Raw genomic sequence first — 18,644 nt, 5'->3', positions numbered from 1 at the left:
AATGGGATTCTTGGCAGTGGGGGAAACAAGCTCTTTCATGGTTAATGCTGATAGCTGTTGGGTAAGTTCGTGAAACTTTGGGTAAGCGGAAAGGAGCCTTCTGTGATTGGGCCAAGATCCCAGAACTCTGAGAGGTTGAGGAGCGAGGATCCCTTAAACTCAAGAGTTTGAGACCAACATGGTGATCAACATGGTGGTCAACATGGTGAAACCCCGTCTCTACAAAAAATACAAAAACTTAGCTAGGTGTGGTGGTGCACACCTGTGGTCCTAGCCACCTGGGAGGCTAGGACCTCGGTATAGTGTAGTGGTTAGATGCAAGGCTTCTGCAGGTGAACACTCTGGATTTGATCATGTCTCTACTATTCACTCTGTTTCACCTTGGAAAAGTCACTTAATTTTTGCCTTAATCTGTGCTTCAGTTTCCTCATGTGAAAAATGGGCATAATAATTGCATATACCCTCTATTGTGTGTATATATATATTATATATATACACACACACACACACACACACACACAGTTTCAAACAGTGCCTGGCAAGGAAAGTTCTCTGTAACTGTTCACTATTATTATTATGTGTCAAGCTGAAGAGTTCTGACTTTATCCTGTGGGTGACAGGGAGTCACAGACAGAATCCAACGAGAGCATAGCACAATCTGAAAGCAATCTCCTTCTTCACCGAAGGTCAGGTTAGAATTTAAGAATCAGATAAAGTCATAAGAAAAAAGAAGGGAGGATCACCTGAGCCCAGGAGGTTGAGGCTACAGTGAGCTGTGATTGCACCACTGCACTCCAGCCTATGCGACAGACAGACCCTGCCTCAAAAAAAAAAAAAAAAAAAAAAAAAAAAAAAAAAAAATCAAAAAGAAAAGAAAAAACAATTATTGACTTGAAGAATACTTAGTCTGTATGCCCAAGGTGGGAAGAAAAGAATGTCATGGTGGATCAGTTCAGGGAGCCATGTGCTGTTTACAGACTTGCTCTTAGGATCAGTGACTAAACTGATTGGAGTTTATAGACAAACCCAGGTCTGAAGATTTTAACCAAAGAAGGGAAAGAGGTCCTTTGCTTGAGACAGAAGAAAGTTAAGGTGCACGAGCTAGCCCAGAATAGTGGTAAAGAGCTGATAGAAATGATTAAAGATGTTGCAATATGTGGAATTATGCATACTATAGAAAAATGGTGGTGTAATGCACCAGATAACGCACATTCCCATGGCACAGTTTCCTTCTGCGAAAGCTCAGGGGAAGAGACAGGTTTTCATTTTGGCAATAACAAATCTGATTCTGCAGCTGATCAAGGACGATACTGGTGAGAACCCTGTGAGGGAGTGGAGCAGCCTGGACTCTTACCATGAGAGGTAAGGTCTAGTGGTAAGAGAGAGAGAAAGGAGAAAGGTCCTTTCTCCTTTCAGGGAGAAAGGTCTCAGATGGCAATAATAAGACAACAACGACCCAAAATAATACTAATATCTAACAATTATGTATTGCTTTACATGCATTAACTCATTTAACCCTCTCAGTAAATCACTGAGATTTCTTTTTCCCATTTTGAAGATGAGCACACAGGAACAGAGGCCAATTCATTTACCCAAGGCTGCAGAACAAGTAAATGTCAAAGCCTGATTTTGAACCCAGGCCATCTGGCCTCAGAGTCTATGCTCATGATTCTATTTTTAATTTTTTTCTTTTGAGACAGAGTCTCACTCTGTCTTCCAGACTACAGTGGCGTGATCTCAGCTCATTGCAGGTTCAAGCTATTCTCCTGCCTCAGCCTCCTGAGTAGCTGGGAATACAGGTGCCCACCACCGCACCTGGCTAATTTTTATATTTTTAGTAGAGTTGGGGTTTCGCTGTGTTGGCCAGGCTGGTCTTGAACTCCTGGCCTCAAGTAATCTGCCTGCCTCAGCCTCCCAAAGTTCTGGGATTAAAAGCATGAGCCACTGTGCCTGGCCTCATGATTCTATTTAAGAAAAATTTTTTTAGGCCAGGTGCGGTAACTCACGTCTGTAATCCCAGCACTTTGGGAGGCAGAGGCAGGTGGATCACGAGGTCAGGAGTTCGAGACCAGCCTGGACAATATGGTGAAACCTTGTCTCTACTAAAAAAATATAAAAATTAGCCAGGCATGTTAGTGCATGGCTGTAGTCCCAGCTACTTAGGAGGCTGAGGCAGGAGGATCGCTGGAACCCGGGAGGCGGAGGTTGCAGTGAGCCGATATCATGCCACTGTACTCCAGCGACAGAGCGAGATTCCATCTCAAAACAAAAAACAACAAAAAAACCCCAACAATCCTTTTTTTTCTTTTTCTTTTTCTTTTTTTTTTTTCTTTTTGAGACGGAGTCTCGCTCTGTCACCCAGGCTGGAGTACAGTGGCCGGATCTCAGCTCACTGCAAGCTCCGCCTCCCGGGTTTACGCCATTCTCCTGCCTCAGCCTCCCGAGTAGCTGGGACTACAGGCGCCCGCCACCACGCCTGGCTAATTTTTTGTATTTTTAGTAGAGACGGGGTTTCACCGTGTTAGCCCGGATGGTCTTGATCTCCTGACCTCGTGATCCGCCCGTCTCGGCCTCCCAAAGTGCTGGGATTACAGGCTTGAGCCACCGCGCCCGGCCTTCTTTTTCTTTTTTTTTTTTTGAGACGGAGTCTCGCTCTGCCGCCCAGGCTGGAGTGCAGTGGCGGGATCTCAGCTCACTGCAAGCTCCGCCTCCCGGGTTCACGCCATTCTCCTGCCTCAGCTTCCCGAGTAGTTGGGACTACAGGCGCCCGCCACCGCGCCCGGCTAGTTTTTTGTATTTTTTAGTAGAGACGGGGTTTCATTGTGTTAGCCAGGATGGCCTTTTTTTTTCTTATTATCTATCTATTGATTTTTCCAAACAGGGTCTTGCTCTGTTGCCCAGGGTAGAGTGCAGTAGTGCAATCATGGCTCACTGCAACCTCGACCTCCCAGGCTCAAGGGATTCCCCTTCCTGTCAGCCTCCAGAGTAGCTGGGTCTACAGGCAGTCTCCACCATGCCTGCCTAATTTTTGTATTTTTTGTAGAGATGGGATTTCACCATGTTGCTCAGGCTGGTCTCGAACTCCTCAAGGAATTCGCCTACCTCAGCCTTCCAAAGTATTGGGATTGCAAGTGTGAGCCACTGTGCCCAGCCTCATGATTCTGTACTATCCACAAAATCAGGGTTGGGGCGGGGAAGCTCATGCAGAGAGGTTACTTGGAAAGAAAGAAAAGGAAAGGTAGTCAGGGAATCATCCAGAGTAGTCTTGTTGATATCTCTGTTTATTAGTGCTCTGTACTTCCTCATTCCAGGTCTTTGCTCTCATTATTCCCTTTGCCTGAAATACCCTTGTTCCCAGTCTCTGCATGTCAAATACCATCTGTCCTCCAAGGCTCAGCAAACCATACTTCCTTCATTTCAAAGCTCTTTGGTTTCGATGGAACATAGGCAGTGTGAGAAAGAGGAGGGGGAGAAAAGGTCAAGATCCAATCATGGAGGGCCTTGTACAACTAAGGTTTTAGATTTAGATTTTCAGTAGGTTGAATGCTATTGAGGGAGTGACATCGGCAGAGCTGCACTTTAGGGAAATTAACCAGACAGCCCTATGTGGATGAGAGGGGAAGTGAGAGTGACACTGTGGGGTTAGTGAGAAAGCTTCTGTGATAGGCCAATCAAGAGGCATTGAGGAGTCCTTGCATTTAGGGTGTAGAAGGGAGAGGAGGAGCTGGGAGGGGAGAAGGGAAAGGGACACTGTGACTGCTGTAGGAGAACGGGAGTAGAGCATCTCAGAAGTGAAGGGAGAAGCGTGTTCTTCATATTGCGTAGTCAGAAGGATTAAACCATGGTTTCTGACTGTGAGAGACAGGAGCTGAGGGGCAAATGTAGGCCACAGCCTGAGCATGAAAAGTCAGCTAGTTTTTGTATTTTTAGTAGAGATGGGGCTTAGTTATGTTGCCCAGGCTGGTCTCGAAAGGGAAAGGCAGTGTAGTGTAGTGTTTAGATGCAAGGCTTCTGCAGGTGAACTCTCTGGATTTGATCGTGTCTCTACTATTCACTCTGTTTCACCTTGGAAAAGTCACTTAATTTTTGCCTTAATCTGTGCTTCAGTTTCCTCATGTGAAAAATGGGCATAATAATTGCATATACCCTCTATTGTGTGTAAATATATTATATATACATACACACACACACGCGCGCACACACACACACACACACACACACATGGTTTCAAACAGTGCCTGGCAAGGAAAGTTCTCTAAAACTGTTCACTATTATTATTATGTGTCAAGCTGAAGAGTTCTGACTTTATCCTGTTGGTGACAGGGAGTCACAGACAGAATCCAACGAGAGCACAGCACGATCTGAAAGCAATCTCCTTCTTCACCGAAGGTCAGGTTAGAATCTAAGAATCAGATAAAATCATAAGAAAAAAGAAGGTGCTAAATATTGCAGTGAGGTCTGAGGAGAAGAGAGAGAGGAAGCCTTGGGAATTATCTGCTAATAAGTCCTTGGTGAGCTGTGAGAGAGTTTCCAGAGAGTGATGGGAATGGAAGGTGAAGTGCAAGGAGCTCATGGGTGGCAAGAAAATAGAGGGCCTGTGCTTGCCCTTTGAATGTTTCGGCCATATGCGGAAGAGAGAGAATGGTTATTAAACGGGTGGCAGGTTAGGATGGTCTTAGGGAGGAAGAAAGGTAGAAGAAAGAGGATAGAGGACAATATAGAGACATTTAGAGCAGAGGTCCCTCACTGGGCCCTGGAACCCCTGAGATGACAGGCAAAATGTTGTGGGTATGAATTAGAGTGTCCAGGTTGAGCTGATCTGGATTTTGGCAGGGAGGCAACGTGTATGCTCATCTGTGGAAGGAGAGCTAGGTAAACATGAGGTTGGGAAATTTTGAAGGCTAGTAAAGATTTGGAGCAGGTGTTGTTGGGAAATAATAAGGGAAAGGTCAAATGGAGGCAAACAAGGTTTGCCTTGTATGGGGGGGCCAGTTGAAATAGGATAACATTGATTTGTTGTATAAAAGTTTGTTTTCTGGTCTTTCTCTAGCACCACTTGGCAGCTGGCAGCTAGAGAACATGGATGGTAAAGGCTTTGGGGTGATAGTGAAGCACCCCTAAAGTGGCCAGCTATGAGACCTATGCTGAATAAGAAGGCAAATGAAACTGTGAGAGGATTGCAGTAATAGACAGAGGCTGAGGAAAAGGAAGGCAGAGCGGGAAGAAAGAGGTAGAGGGGAGGGGGGGAGGGCAAGAGCCCCAAAGATAGGATGGGGCTGTGCAGAGAGGGCAATTTCAGCTTTTCAAGGTTTTTTTTTTTTTTTTGGCAGTGTCTCACTCTGTCACTTAGGCTGGAGTGCAGTGGCGTGATCTTGGCTCACTGCAACCTCCATCTCCCAGGTTTAAGCGATCCTTATGCCTCCACCTCCCAGTTAGCTGGGACTACAGGCACTGCCCCCACACCTAGCTAATTTTTGTATTTTTAGTAGAGACAGGGCTTGGTCATGTTGCCCAGGTTGGTCTTGAACTCCTGACCTCAGGTGATCCGCCTGTCTCAGCCTCCCAAAGTGCTGGGATTACAGGCGTGAGCCACTGTGCCTGGCCTAGCTTTTCAAGATCTTTGTGGGAGAGTAGCTTCAAGCAATGATGAAGCCCAAGATGGGGATCAGACATGAAATAAACAGTGGAAGTTCTTAACCTATGCATGTGTTAATCACATGCATGAAGGTGTTTTCTAGGCTCAACCTCAAAACTCATTAAAGAAAATTAACCAGATAGCATGGTGTATGAGAAAGGAAGAGACTGACAATATGATGTAAGAAAGCTGAATTCTCATTTACCATAGCAGGAAGTTAATTGAGAATGTAAAAAATTGGTAAATCAAGAAATAGCAGCTTAAGTACTGTGTATAAATAATTTGAGTCAAAGGCAAAAACGTAAAGTAATTGCACAGCTTTTGCAGATGAATGGTTTGTAAAAGCAAGCAGGCCACTTTGGACATTTGGATATTTGAAATATTCGAGGCACATTCAGGTTTGGCCCAGGGTTTGGGATTCCGCCAGGCGTATCTCTTCTGCAGGTCTTCCTGCTGTTAAGCATGCGATGGCTGAATAGTAATGCCCGGGGAGGCTGTGAGGGCCAAGCTTCTCCCTAACGGGGGAAATACGTTTTCATCTTTGACTGGCAACAGAAAATTACCTTTTAGTCAATACACAGTCAGGATGAAGCTCTCTCTGTTACTGTAGTGCACCAGGGAATGCCCGTTGGGCAGAACAGAGGCAGCTGGCTAGAGAACACAGAGGTCTCAGATTGGAGAGAAGCAGAGGGCTTCAGAGAAGGAAGGAGAGAGATGGGGGAAGAGGGGAAAAGGAGAGAAAGAGAAGATGGTGGGGGAGGGAGGAGCAATAGATGCCTCTCTCCACTGTTTTCTCCCCCTCACTGTCTCCTTCCATTTTACTTGCCTACACCCTAAGTTGCCCTCTCGCTACTGCCTTCTCTCCTATCCTTCCCAGACCAGGCTTTTGAAAGAGTCTCCACTTGGCTCCACTTCCTGCCCTCTAATTCATGCAGCAGTCCACTGAAGATTGGCTTCTGTGCCCTGCACTCTCTGAGTCTCCCCATTAAGAGCCCCAGTGCCCTCCTATTACTCAGCAGACCTGCTGGTTGCATTGCTGATCCTCATTAAGCCCCCCTTCCCTTGGCTTCCATCAGCTTTCTTTTTCCTACTTCTCTGGCTCATTCTGCCTGCTTTTTTTCTCTCAATTTTTTCTCAGGATATTTTTATTTAGAAAAACTTAATTTATCTAACATTTATTAAGTATCTGCTATGTGCCATTCACTGGGCCAAGTGCAGACTAATATGTAACCTGGGCTCTCAAGGGCCTTATAGTCTAAAAATGGGGAAAAGCAGTACAATGAAGTGCAGTAGGCATCATGATAAACCCAGGCCACAATGGGGACACTAAGAAGGGTATAGTCAATTCTGTTGGACCATGGGGCAGGTTAAATGAAGGCAGGAAAAATCTCTTGCCTGGACCATTCTTGTCCTCTCTGTATGTAATCTCTCAGTGCTCACCTATGAAACAGTGTGGCAGCCATGGAGGTGCATTGCTCAGATCACTCAAGAGAATCTGCTGTGAGGAGCGAGGTTGACTTCCAGCCTCCAGTTGTTGCACTCTCCCATCTGCTGTGGTATTTATACTGAGGCACGCTCCTCTTGGGCACTGGTCAGCCAGTGACCAGCAGGATGGCAGTACTGGAGCTGGACCAGTTCAGCCCAATGTGGGACTTCTCCAGTGGCAGTCTTTGCTCAGGCTCATGGGCCTGGCTGAGACTTTCCTGGGGCTCTACTACAGTCTAAAGCTCTTCCTACCTTGTCCTCCTTCTGTTCCCCTCTCCTTCCAGAGGTGTCAGATCTGCATTACCACCTATTCCTGTGCTTTACCCCTTTGTTCTCTGAGGGTGTTTCCCCCATAATCTCTTGCATGTCCAATTTTGTCTTGGCATCTGAACTGACACGGAGGAACAATGATGGGACCTGTCTTGTAGGGTTCTTGTGAGAATTCAAAAAGTTAATATATGTGACATCTTAGAACAGAGCTGGATACACAGCAAGTGCTCAGCAAGGGTTAGCTATTTTTTTTTTTTTTTTTGAGATGGGCATGAGATGGGCAGAGTCTTGCTCTGTTGCCCAGGCTGGAGTGCATGATCTCGGCTCAGTGCACCCTCCATCTCCTGGGTTCAAGCAATTCTCTTGCCTCAGCCTCCTGAGTAGCTGGGATTACAGACACCCACCATCATGCCTGACTAAGTTGTATTTTTGTAGAGATAGGGTTTCGCCATGTTGACCAGGCTGGTCTTGAACTCCTGACCTCAGATGATCTGCCTGCCTCAGCCTCCCAACATGCTAGGATTACAGGCATGAGCCACTGTGCCTGGCCTAGCTGTTATTTTTAAAATTATCCTTTTGATATGGTTTGGCTTTGTGTCCCTACCCAAATCATATCTTGAATTGTAATTCCCAGGTGTTTAGGGAGGAACCTGGTGGGAGGTGATTGGATCGTGGGGGTAGTTTCCCCCATGTTATTCTCATGATATGAGAGAGTTTTCATGAGAGCTGATGGTTTTGTAAGTGTTTGGTAGTTCCTCTCTTGCTTGCTTTTGCTTTCCTGCCATCATGTGAAGGATGTGTTTGCTTCCTTTCCACCATGATTGTAATTTTTCTGAGACCTCCCCAGCCATGTGGAACTGTGAATCAATTAAACCTCTTTTCTTTTTTTTTTTTTTTTTTTTTTTGAGACGGAGTCTCGGTCTGTCGCCCAGGCTGGAGTGCAGTGGCCAGATCTCAGCTCACTGCAAGCTCCGCCTCCCGGGTTCACGCCATTCTCCTGCCTCAGCCTCCCGAGTAGCTGGGACTACAGGCGCCCGCCGCCTCGCCCGGCTAGTTTTTTGTATTTTTTAGTAGAGACGGGGTTTCACTGGGTTAGCCAGGATGGTCTCGATCTCCTGACCTCGTGATCCGCCGGTCTCGGCCTCCCAAAGTGCTGGGATTACAGGCTTGAGCCACCGCGCCCGGCCAAAACCTCTTTTCTTTATAAATTACCCAGTGTCGGATAGTATCTTTATAGCTGTGTGAAAACGGACTAATACACCTGTAGATCTCAACTTATAGTTTATTCTCTCTAGGAAGCTTCTCAGACCTCTCTAGACTGCCTTAGAAGCCTCTCCCGAGTGTTCCAGCAGCCTCCTGTTTTTACTTCTGTTATAATGCATTGTTGTCAGTCTTCACAATGAGACTGTGCATTCAATGAAGAATGGACTGTGTATCGTTCACTCTTGTATATCAGTGCCTAACACAGTGTCTGACTCAAGTAGTTGTTGAATTAATGTTTGCTGAATGAAAACGATGATTAGGCTGAGACTTAAAAGATAAGCATTATGGCCGGGCGCGGTGGCTCACGCCTGTGATCCCAGCACTTTGGGAGGCCAAGGTGGGTGGATCACCTGAGGTCAGGAGTTCGAGACTAGCTGGCCAACACGGTAAAACAGTCTCTCCCTACTAAAAATACAAAATTAGCCCAATATGGTGGCATGCGCCTGTAATCCCAGCTACTTGGGAGGCTGAGGCAAGGAGAATCACTTGAACCCGGGAGATGGAGGTTGCAGTGAGCTGAGATTGCGCCATTGCACTCCAGCCTGGGCAAAAAGAGTGAAACTCTGCTTCAAAAAAAAAAAAAAAAAGAAAGTGTTATTTGCCAAGTAGATGAGGGCTACTTCTTTCCAGTAGAAAGAAGTGTGTGCAGAGGCATAAAAAACCTGTGCTTTGGCCGGGCGCGGTGGCTCAAGCCTGTAATCCCAGCACTTTGGGAGGCCGAGACGGGTGGATCACGAGGTCGGGAGATCGAGACCATCCTGGCTAACACGGTGAAACCCCGTCTCTACTAAAAAAAATACAAAAAAAAAAAAAAAACTAGCCGGGCGAGGTGGCGGGCGCCTGTAGTCCCAGCTACTCGGGAGGCTGAGGCAGGAGAATGGCGGGAACCCGGGAGGCGGAGCTTGCAGTGAGCTGAGATCCGGCCACTGCACTCCAGCCTGGGAGACAGAGCGAGACTCTGTCTCAAAAAAAAAAAAAAAAAAAAAAAAAAACCTGTGCTTTGCAGGGCACTGAAAGTTGTTTGTTATGGCTAAAGGTTAGGATGCAAGAGAGAAGCCTAAGTAGCCAGAGTGCTGGGGACATTCATGTCAAACTAAGGAGTTTGAATTGCATAGACTCACCTCATGCAGGCGTTGTGGTATAGGCCTTATGATGCTAGTGGGCCCATACCCATCTTTGACCTCTATCTATGTTGTTATGAATTATGTTAGTTCAGCCAACATGTATAGATTACCAAAAAATGGTGGACTTTGCTCCAGAATTTCATATAGAAACATAGGCATCTGTGAACACTCATTTCAACAATGCTTCTGATTGGTCTAGGTTTACAAATTGCTTCGGCTGCAATAACTCACCCAAACTATTGGATCTCCTAGTGGATCTCACTGCCTTCACCACACCTGTTTCATCTATCCTCCACTGCCACTGTGAGACAGATCTTCCTAAAACTTAATCTGGCCACCAGACTCTAGTAGCATACTCCGTTTAATGTCTTCTAGTAGCATACTCTGTCCACAGGATAACATCCAGATTCTGTAGTGTGGCTTCCAAGGTCCTTCATGATTTGGCCCTTCACTACCTCATCTCCAGTCTCTTCCCCTGTATGTTCTGCTCTGCATTCATGCAGAATTGTTTATAGGTCTCAAGAAGTTCTGTGCTGCTCACAACTCCCTTCATGTACACATTGTTACTGCCTGGAATGTCATAATCTTTATCCACTTTTTGAACTTACCTATCCTATTTGGTAGGAAGTAGTACCAAAATCATTGCTTCTGTGCTAGGCTATTGGTCATCTTCCTTTGTAGACTGTGTGTATACTTCTGTTATGGCACCTTTCACACCGCATTGGATTTGTTTGGTTACCTCACTGACTTCCCTCTCTAGACTGTGGCTCCTTGAGGGTAGGACCGAGTATTAGTCAATAAAGAGTCCCTATCACCTACTGCAATACCTGGCACATGGCGAATATTGAATAGATATATTGGTTAGAGAAAAGGAAGGAATAAAATGTTTTCTTTCTATTGAAAGAGAAGGAAGCACCCTCACCATGTGGCTCTACCTGGTGGCCTTTGTGGGCCTGTACTACCTTCTGCGCTGGTACCGGGAGAGGCAGGTGGTGAGCCACCTCCAAGACAAGTATGTCTTTATCACGGGCTGTGACTCGGGCTTTGGGAACCTGCTGGCCAGACAGCTGGATGCACGAGGCCTGAGAGTGCTGGCTGCGTGTCTGACGGAGAAGGGGGCCGAGGAGCTGAGGGGCCAGACATCTGATAGGCTGGAGACGGTGACCCTTGATGTTACCAAGATGGAGAGCATCGCTGCAGCTACTCAGTGGGTGAAGGAGCATGTTGGGGACAGAGGTATGAAATATTTTCTCCTTTCATTTATTTAGGCATGAAGATACTAAGGTTATATATACGGTTGTTCCTTGGTGTCTACTGGGGATTGGTTCAAGGACTGCTTGTGGATACTGAAATCCGAGGATGCTCAAATCCCTTATATAAAATAGTGCAGTATTTGGTTATAGCCTATGCACATCCTTTAAGTTATAGATAATTTAAATCATACCTGGGTTACATAAAATGCTAAATACTTTGTAAATGATATGTAAATAGTAGTTATACTGTATTATTTAGGGCAGCCGTCCCCAGTCTTTTTGGCACCAGGAACCAGTTTTGTGGAAGACAATTTTTCCATGGACAGGGAGTGGGGATGGTTTTGTGATGATTCAAGTGCGTTGCATTTATTGTGTGCTTCATTATATTATTACATTGTAACATGTAATGAAATAATTATACAACTCACCATGATGTAGAATCAGTGGGAGCTCTGAGCTTGTTTTCCTGTATCTAGACGGTGCCATCTGGGGGTGATAAGAGACACTGACAGATCATCAGGCATTAGATTCTCATCAGGAGTGCACAGGCTAGATCCCTATCAGGTGCAGTTCACAATAGGGTTAGTGCTCCTGTGAGAATCTGCTGCTGCCACTGATCTGACAGGAGGCGGAGCTCAGGCAGTAATGCCCATGATGGGGAGTGACTGTAAATACAGATGAAGCTTTGCTTGCTTGCCTGCTGCTCACCTCCTGCTGTGTGGGCTGGTACCAGTCTGTGGCCCAGGCACTGGAGACCCCTGGTTTAGGGAATAATGACAAGGAAAAAAGTCTATATATGTTCAGTACAGAGGCAAATTAAAAATTGTTTTTTCTATCCATAGTTGATTGAATCCATGGATATGAAGGGCTGTGTGTATCAAAAGCTGGGCTTAGAAGGCCGGCCTTCATTTGAAGGACTGTTGAGGTCTTTTGTGGCGTTTCATTTCCTTAACAATGTTTATTTTGAAAAACAAGCTCAATAGATTTGAAGCTATTATCTCATATTGCAAGTAGAGTATTTATAAACATAATTCTTTATATTTGAGGAGTTGGGGTACAGTGGCATATCATAGCTCACTGAAGCCTTGATCTCCTGGGCTCAAGCAATCTTCCTGCCTCACCCTCTCAATTAGCTGGGATTAGAGGCAGTTGCCACCATGCCTGGCTAATTTTTTTATTTTTTTTATTTTTAGTAGAAACACGGTCTTGGTATATTGCCCAGGCTAAGACGTTCTTAAGAATCTGATTACCTTCCCTTGGCTGCTACTTAAAATATTAAAATATAGGCATTTCTTGAAGTCAACCTTTGGTCTTCTTCAAAAAATGTTTTAAAATTTCATTTCATTTAAAAATCAACACACTATTTCTTAGAGAAATTTTAGGTTTATAGAAAATCGAACAGAAAGTACAGAGCTCCTATATACCCCCTCAACAATTTTCCCCTTTTTTTTTGAGACAGAGTTTTACTCTGTTGCCAAGACTGGAGTGCAGTGGCGAAATCTTGGCTCACTGCAACCTCTGCCTCCCAGGTTCAAGCAATTCTCATGACTCAGCCTCCCGAGTAGCTGGGACTAAAGGCACGCACCACCACGCCTGGCTAGTTTTTGTATTTTTAGTAAAGACGGGGTTTCATCATGTTAGCCAGGCTGGTCTTGAACTCCCAACCTCAGGCGATCCTCTTGCCTTAGCCTCCCAAAGTGCTGGGATTACAGGCGTGAGCCACTGTGCCCACCCAGTTTTCCCTATTATTAACATCTTTCACTGGTGTGGTATATTTGTTACAACTGAGCCAATGTTGATATGTTATCGTTAACTGAAGTCCATAGTTTTCATTAGGGTTCACTTTGTATTATATAGTTCTAGGGGTTTGAACAAATGTGTAATTACAAGTAGCCACCATTATTGTATCACACAGAAAAGTTTCAGTTCCCTAAAAGTCCCCCATACTTTACATATTCATTGCTCCCCACATCCTGGCAACCACTGCTGTTTTTACTGTCTCCATAGTTTTTCCATTTCCAGATGTCATAGAGTTGGAATCATATTTTTTTTTGAGACAGAATTTCACTCTTGCAATGGCATGATCTCGGCTCACTGCAACTTTCACCTCCCGGCTTCAAGCGAGTCTCCTGCCTCAGCCTCCCAAGTAGCTGGGACTATGGGCACGCGCCACCACGCTGAGCTAATTTTTGTATTTTTAGTAGAGATGGGGTTTCACCATGTTGGACAGGCTTGTCTTGAACTCCTGACCTCAGGTGATCTGTCCACCTCGGCCTCCCAAAGTGTTAGGATTACAGGCATGAGCCATCGCGCCTGGCTGGAATAATACTATATGTAGTCTTTTAGACTGGCTTCTTTCTTTTTTTTTTTTTTGAGACAGAGTCTCGCTCTGTCGCCCAGGCTGGAGTGCAGTGGCCGGATCTCAGCTTACTGCAAGCTCCGCCTCCCGGGTTTACGCCATTCTCCTGCCTCAGTCTCCCGAGTAGCTGGGACTATAGGCGCCCACCACCTCGCCCGGCTAGTTTTTTGTATTTTTTAGTAGAGATGGGGTTTCACCGTGTTAGCCAGGATGGTCTCGATCTCCTGACCTTGTGATCCGCCCGTCTTGGCCTTCCAAAGTGCTGGGATTACAGGCTTGAGCCACTGCGCCCGGCCTTAGACTGGCTTCTTTCACTTAGCAGTATGCATTTAAGATTCCTTCATGTCTTGCCGGGTTTTTTTTTTTTTTTTTTTTGAGACAGGATCTCCCTCTGTTGCCTAGGCCTGAGTGCAGTGGCCTGATCATGGCTCACTGCAGCCTCACTCTCCTGGGTTCAAGCGATCCTCCCACCTCAGCCTCTCAAGTAGCTGGAGTACAGGTACACACCACCATGCCCGGCTAATTAAAAATAATTTTTTTTAGAGACGTTGTCTCACTGTGTCACCCAGGCTAGTCTTGAACTCCTGGGCTCAACTGATCCTCCTACCTTGGCCTCACAGTGTTGGGATTACAGGCATGAGCCACCATACCTGTTCTCCATGTCTTTTCATGGTTTCATAGCTCATTTCTGTTTTTTTGTTTGTTTTGTTTTGTTGAGATGGAAGTCTTACTCTGTTGCCCAGGTTGAAGTGCAGTGATGCAATCATAGCTCACTGTAGCACTGAACTTCTGGGCTCAAGTGATCCTCTTGCCTCAGCCTCCCAAAGTGCTAGAATTATAGGTATGAACCACTACACCAAGCCTGACAGCTCATTTCTTTTTCTCGCTGCATAATATTCCATTGTATGTATGTACCACCGTTTATCATTCACCTATTGAAGGATATCTTGGTTGTTTTCAGTTTTTGGCAATATTAATAAATTCTCTTTTTAAGTTCTATTTTGTCTAGAAATTATTCAACTCCTCTTTGATTCCCTTCTTCTCCTTCTCCCTTGGTTTTTTGATTCACTAGATTCTGGTAATTGGATCTCTTAAATAATTCCTCACTCTAGGAGTTGCAAAGTAGCAATGAAATTGCTTCTTTTGGCTGGGCGTAGTGGCTACACATCTGTAGTTCCAGCTACTTGAGAGGCTGAGGTGGGACCATTGCTTGAGCAGGAGTTTGAGGCTAAGTGGGCTATGATAGCACTTGTGAATAGCCACTGCACTCCAGTCTAGACAGCACAGTGAGACCCCATCTCTAAAAAGTAAAATCTTGCTTTGCTTGGGTTGCAGGATGTTATTTACTTATTTGTTTATTTATTTATTTTTGAGATGGAGTCTCACTCTGTCACCCAGGCTGGAGGGCGGTGGCGGGATCTCGGCTCACTGCAAGCTCCGCCTCCCCAGTTCACACCATTCTCCCACCTCAGCCTCCCGAGTAGCTGGGACTACAGGTGCCCAACACCACGCCCGGCTAATTTTGTTTTTGTATTTTTAGTAGAGATGGGGTTTCACCGTGTTAGCCAGGATGGTCTCAATCTCCTGACCTCATGATCCGCCCGCCTCGGCCTCCCAAAGTGCTGGGATTACAGGCGTGAGCCACTGTGCCTGGCCTATTTCTTTATTTTTTGAGACAGAGTCCTGCTCTGTCACCCAGGCTGAAGTGCAGTGGCATGGTCGGCTCACTTCAGCCTTGACCTCCCAGGCTCAAGTGATCCTTCTACCTCTTAGCCTCCAGAGTAGCTGGGACTACAGGCGTGCACCACCATGCCTGGCGAATTTTTGTATTTTTTGTAGACATGAGGTTTCTCCATGTTGGTCTGAAACGCCTGGGCTCAGGCCATCCACTCGCCTTGGACTTCCAAAGTGTAAATTTTTTTTTGTTTTTTGGAGATGGAGTTTTGCTCTTGTTGCCCAGGCTGGCATGCAACAGTGTGATCTCTGCTCATTGCAACCTCTGCCTCCCAGGTTCAAGTGATTCTCCTGCCTCAGCCTCCCAAGTAGCTGGGATTACAGGCGCCCACCACCATACCCTGCTAATTTTGTAGTTTTAGTAGAGACGGGGTTTCTCCATGTTGGTCAGACTGGTCTCGAACTCCTGACCTCAGGTGATCCGCCTGTCTCGGCCTCCCAAAGTGCTGGGATTACAGGTATGAGGCACTGCACCCAGCCCAAAGTGTAAATTTTTTAAAAAACAATTTACTTTAAACTTGAAAATTTACTGATTTGGCTAAAAAAATTTTGAAAATCTAAAATGTACTTTAAAATATTACTTCTTTCCAGCACTTTGGGAGGCCGAGGTGGGAGAATTGCTTGAGCCCAGGAGTTCGAGACCAGCCTGGGCAACACAGTGAGATACCGTCTCAATTAAAAAAATAATAAAACATTACTTCTTGTCTGAGGATGTTCTTAACTCCCCAAGGCAGAGTCAGAAGTTATGGGTAATTATAGCCTCTTTGCTGTGCATACCCATTTATTTCTATTGTATTATTATTGTTTTCCCATCTGTTAGACTGTGAGCTCCTTGAAGATATGGGCTTCTCTTACTCATTTTTATATTTCCAACTTCTGGCATATTGCCTGGTACATGTTAAGGGCTCAACAAATGCTGAATGAATCTTCTATACTCATACTTTTGTCTATTACCCTTTTTATCTGTGCCCTTGGTTTCTTACTCCTCACACTTGAATTTCCAACTACCTGCCGCATTTCTCCATCTGGAAATTCTACTAGTGCCTGAAACTCACAAATTCTAAAGGAGTCTTTTTTTTTTTTTTTTTTTTTTTTTTTTTTTTTTTTTTTTTTTGAGACGGAGTCTCGCTCTGTCGCCCAGGCTGGAGTGCAGTGGCCAGATCTCAGCTCACTGCAAGCTCCGCCTCCCGGGTTCCCGCCATTCTCCTGCCTCAGCCTCCCGAGTAGCTGGGACCACAGGCGCCGCCACCTCGCCCGGCTAATTTTTTGTGTTTTTAGTAGAGACGGGGTTTCGCCGTGTTAGCCAGGATGGTCTCGATCTCCTGACCTTGTGATCCGCCCGTCTCGGCCTCCCAAAGTGCTGGGATTACAGGCTTGAGCCACCGCGCCCGGCCCTAAAGGAGTCTTTATTTTCCTCTCAGCTCTTCACCAATTCTTTTTTTTTTTTTTTTTTTTTTTTTGAGATAGAGTCTTGCTTTGTTGCCCAGGCTGGAGTGCAGTGGCGCGATCTTGGCTCACTGCAGCCTCTGCTTGCCAGTTCTCAGCGATTCTCCTGCCTCAGCCTCCTAGGTAGCTGGGATTACAGGCACACACCACCGTGCCCGTCTAATTTTTGTATTTTTAGTAGAGACCGGGCCAGGCTGGTCTCGAACTCTTGACCTCAGGTGATCCGACTGCCTCGGCCTTCCAAAGTTCTGGGATTATAGGCGTGAGCCACTGCGCTCAGCCTCTCTTTACCAATTCTACTTTTCTTTCTAGTCCTTCTCTCAGTTTATAATTTACTATCCATTCAGTTACAAAGACTTTTTACCTTGGAGTCTTCTTTTTTAATCCTTATACTTTCAACCTTTCTGTATCTGTGTATTTTATGTGAGCCTCTTATAAGCAGCATATAGCTGATATAAAAACGAATCCAATCTGACAATTTTTATTTTTAAAGTGGAACATTTCTTTCATCTATACTGCTTTATTATTATTATTATTATTGGCAAAGTCTCACTCTGTCATCCAGGTTGGAGTGTAGTGCCACGATCGGCTCACTGTAATGTCCAATTCCTGGACTCAAGCCATCCTCCCACCTCAGCCTCCTGAGTAGCTAGGATTGCAGGTGTGCACCACCACACTCAGCTAACTTAAAATAAAATATTTTTGTAGAGTAGGTCTCCCTGCATTGCCCAGGCTGGTCTCAAACTCCTGGTCTCAAGTGATCCTAATGCCTCAGCTTCCCAAAGTGTTGGGATTACAGGCATGAGCCACTGAGCCTGGCCTTAATTATTATGTTTGGATTTATTTATTTCATCTTATTTTGTGCTTTTTCTTTTTTCCTGTTTCTTTTATCCTCTTTTGAATTGATTGTTTATTCCACTTTTTCCACTACTAAATTGAAAGTACTATAATATTCTCTATTTCTATTTCCCTAGTAGTTCCTGTAGAAATTTTAAATGCATATGTGGTTTACCAAATGTAAAATTAACATCTTTACCTTTCTCCTGAGTAATCCAAGGCCCTCAGAACACTCACATTTCAGTTATCCTTCCTGACATACATGCTATTGCTGCTGTGTATTTCAGTTCTGGTTTTTGGCTCTCCAATGTGTAATGTTTGTTTAGATTTATCCTCTTTTTACCTTTTTTTTTTTTTTTTTTGCTCATTACTCCTTCTTGAATTTTCCATCTAAAATTTCTTTCTTCCTTACTGAATATATGCCTAAGAATTAGAATTTAGAAGGTGCTGGGGCAAAATCTTTTTTTTTTTTTAAAGAAAAATATTTATTAAAATGTCTGATTACCCTTATTCTTGAAAGATATTTTTGCAGATAGGCTAGTCTATGTTTATAATTACTTTCTCTTGGCACATTGGACACCATTCCAGTCTTCTGTCTCCTGTTGTTCATGTCCTTTTTTTTTTGAGAGGGAGTCTCGCTCTGTCGCCCAGGCTGGAGCGCAGTGGCGCGATTGGCTCACTGCAAGGTCCGCCTCCCAGGTTCAGGCCATTCTCCCGCCTCAGTCTCCACCCGGGACTACAGGCGCCTGCCACCATGCCCGGCTAATTTTGTGTGTGTGTGTATGTGTGTGTGTGTGTGTGTGTGTGTGTGTGTGTGTGTATTTTTAGTAGAGACGGGGTTTCACCGTGTTAGCCAGGATGGTTTCCATCTCCTGACCTCGTGATCCAACCGCCTCGGCCTCCCAAAGTGCTGGAATTACAGGCGTAAGCCCCTGCTCCCAGCCTGTTGTTCATGCCTTGATAAGTCGGTTGTTAGCCTAATTGTTTTTCCTTTGAAAATAATCTGTCCTTTCTTTCTGGCTATTTAAGGATATTCTCTTTCTCTGATTTTATTATTATTATTATTTTTGATCTTTATTTTGGTGTGTTTAGGTATGGATTTCTCTGTTTATACTGCTTGGGATTTATTTTTTTGGGGGTGGAAAAAGTAAAGTAGAGGTTCCTTCTCAAAGACTTTCCTCCCCATCTAATTAGGAATAAATAGTGACTTTTAAAAAAACCAAAATTTATTCAAAGAC

At 45.0% G+C, this 18,644-nt stretch overlaps 1 protein-coding gene across 5 annotated transcripts in view; it reads left to right on the top strand.

Moving 5' to 3' along the window:
• The window catches only part of LOC105474127 (hydroxysteroid 17-beta dehydrogenase 6), a 40,236-nt gene that overhangs the window by 12,277 nt on the left and 9,315 nt on the right, over positions 1-18,644 (top strand). For 3 of the 5 annotated variants that reach the window (XM_011728534.3, XM_011728532.3, XM_011728533.2), the window contains exon 2: positions 10,682-11,013. In XM_011728534.3, coding sequence (XP_011726836.1) covers positions 10,701-11,013 — 313 coding nt within the window. In that variant the 5' untranslated portion in view covers positions 10,682-10,700. Of the gene's footprint in view, positions 1-1,338; positions 1,363-10,681; positions 11,014-18,644 lie in introns of those variants that run through there. The other 2 variants (XM_011728531.3, XM_011728536.3) reach the window with 2 other exon arrangements.

The sequence above is a fragment of the Macaca nemestrina genome, chromosome 10 (assembly GCF_043159975.1).
Source record: "Macaca nemestrina isolate mMacNem1 chromosome 10, mMacNem.hap1, whole genome shotgun sequence".
Taxonomy (NCBI): Eukaryota; Metazoa; Chordata; class Mammalia; order Primates; family Cercopithecidae; genus Macaca; species Macaca nemestrina.
This window is presented reverse-complemented; position numbering and strand designations above follow the sequence as displayed.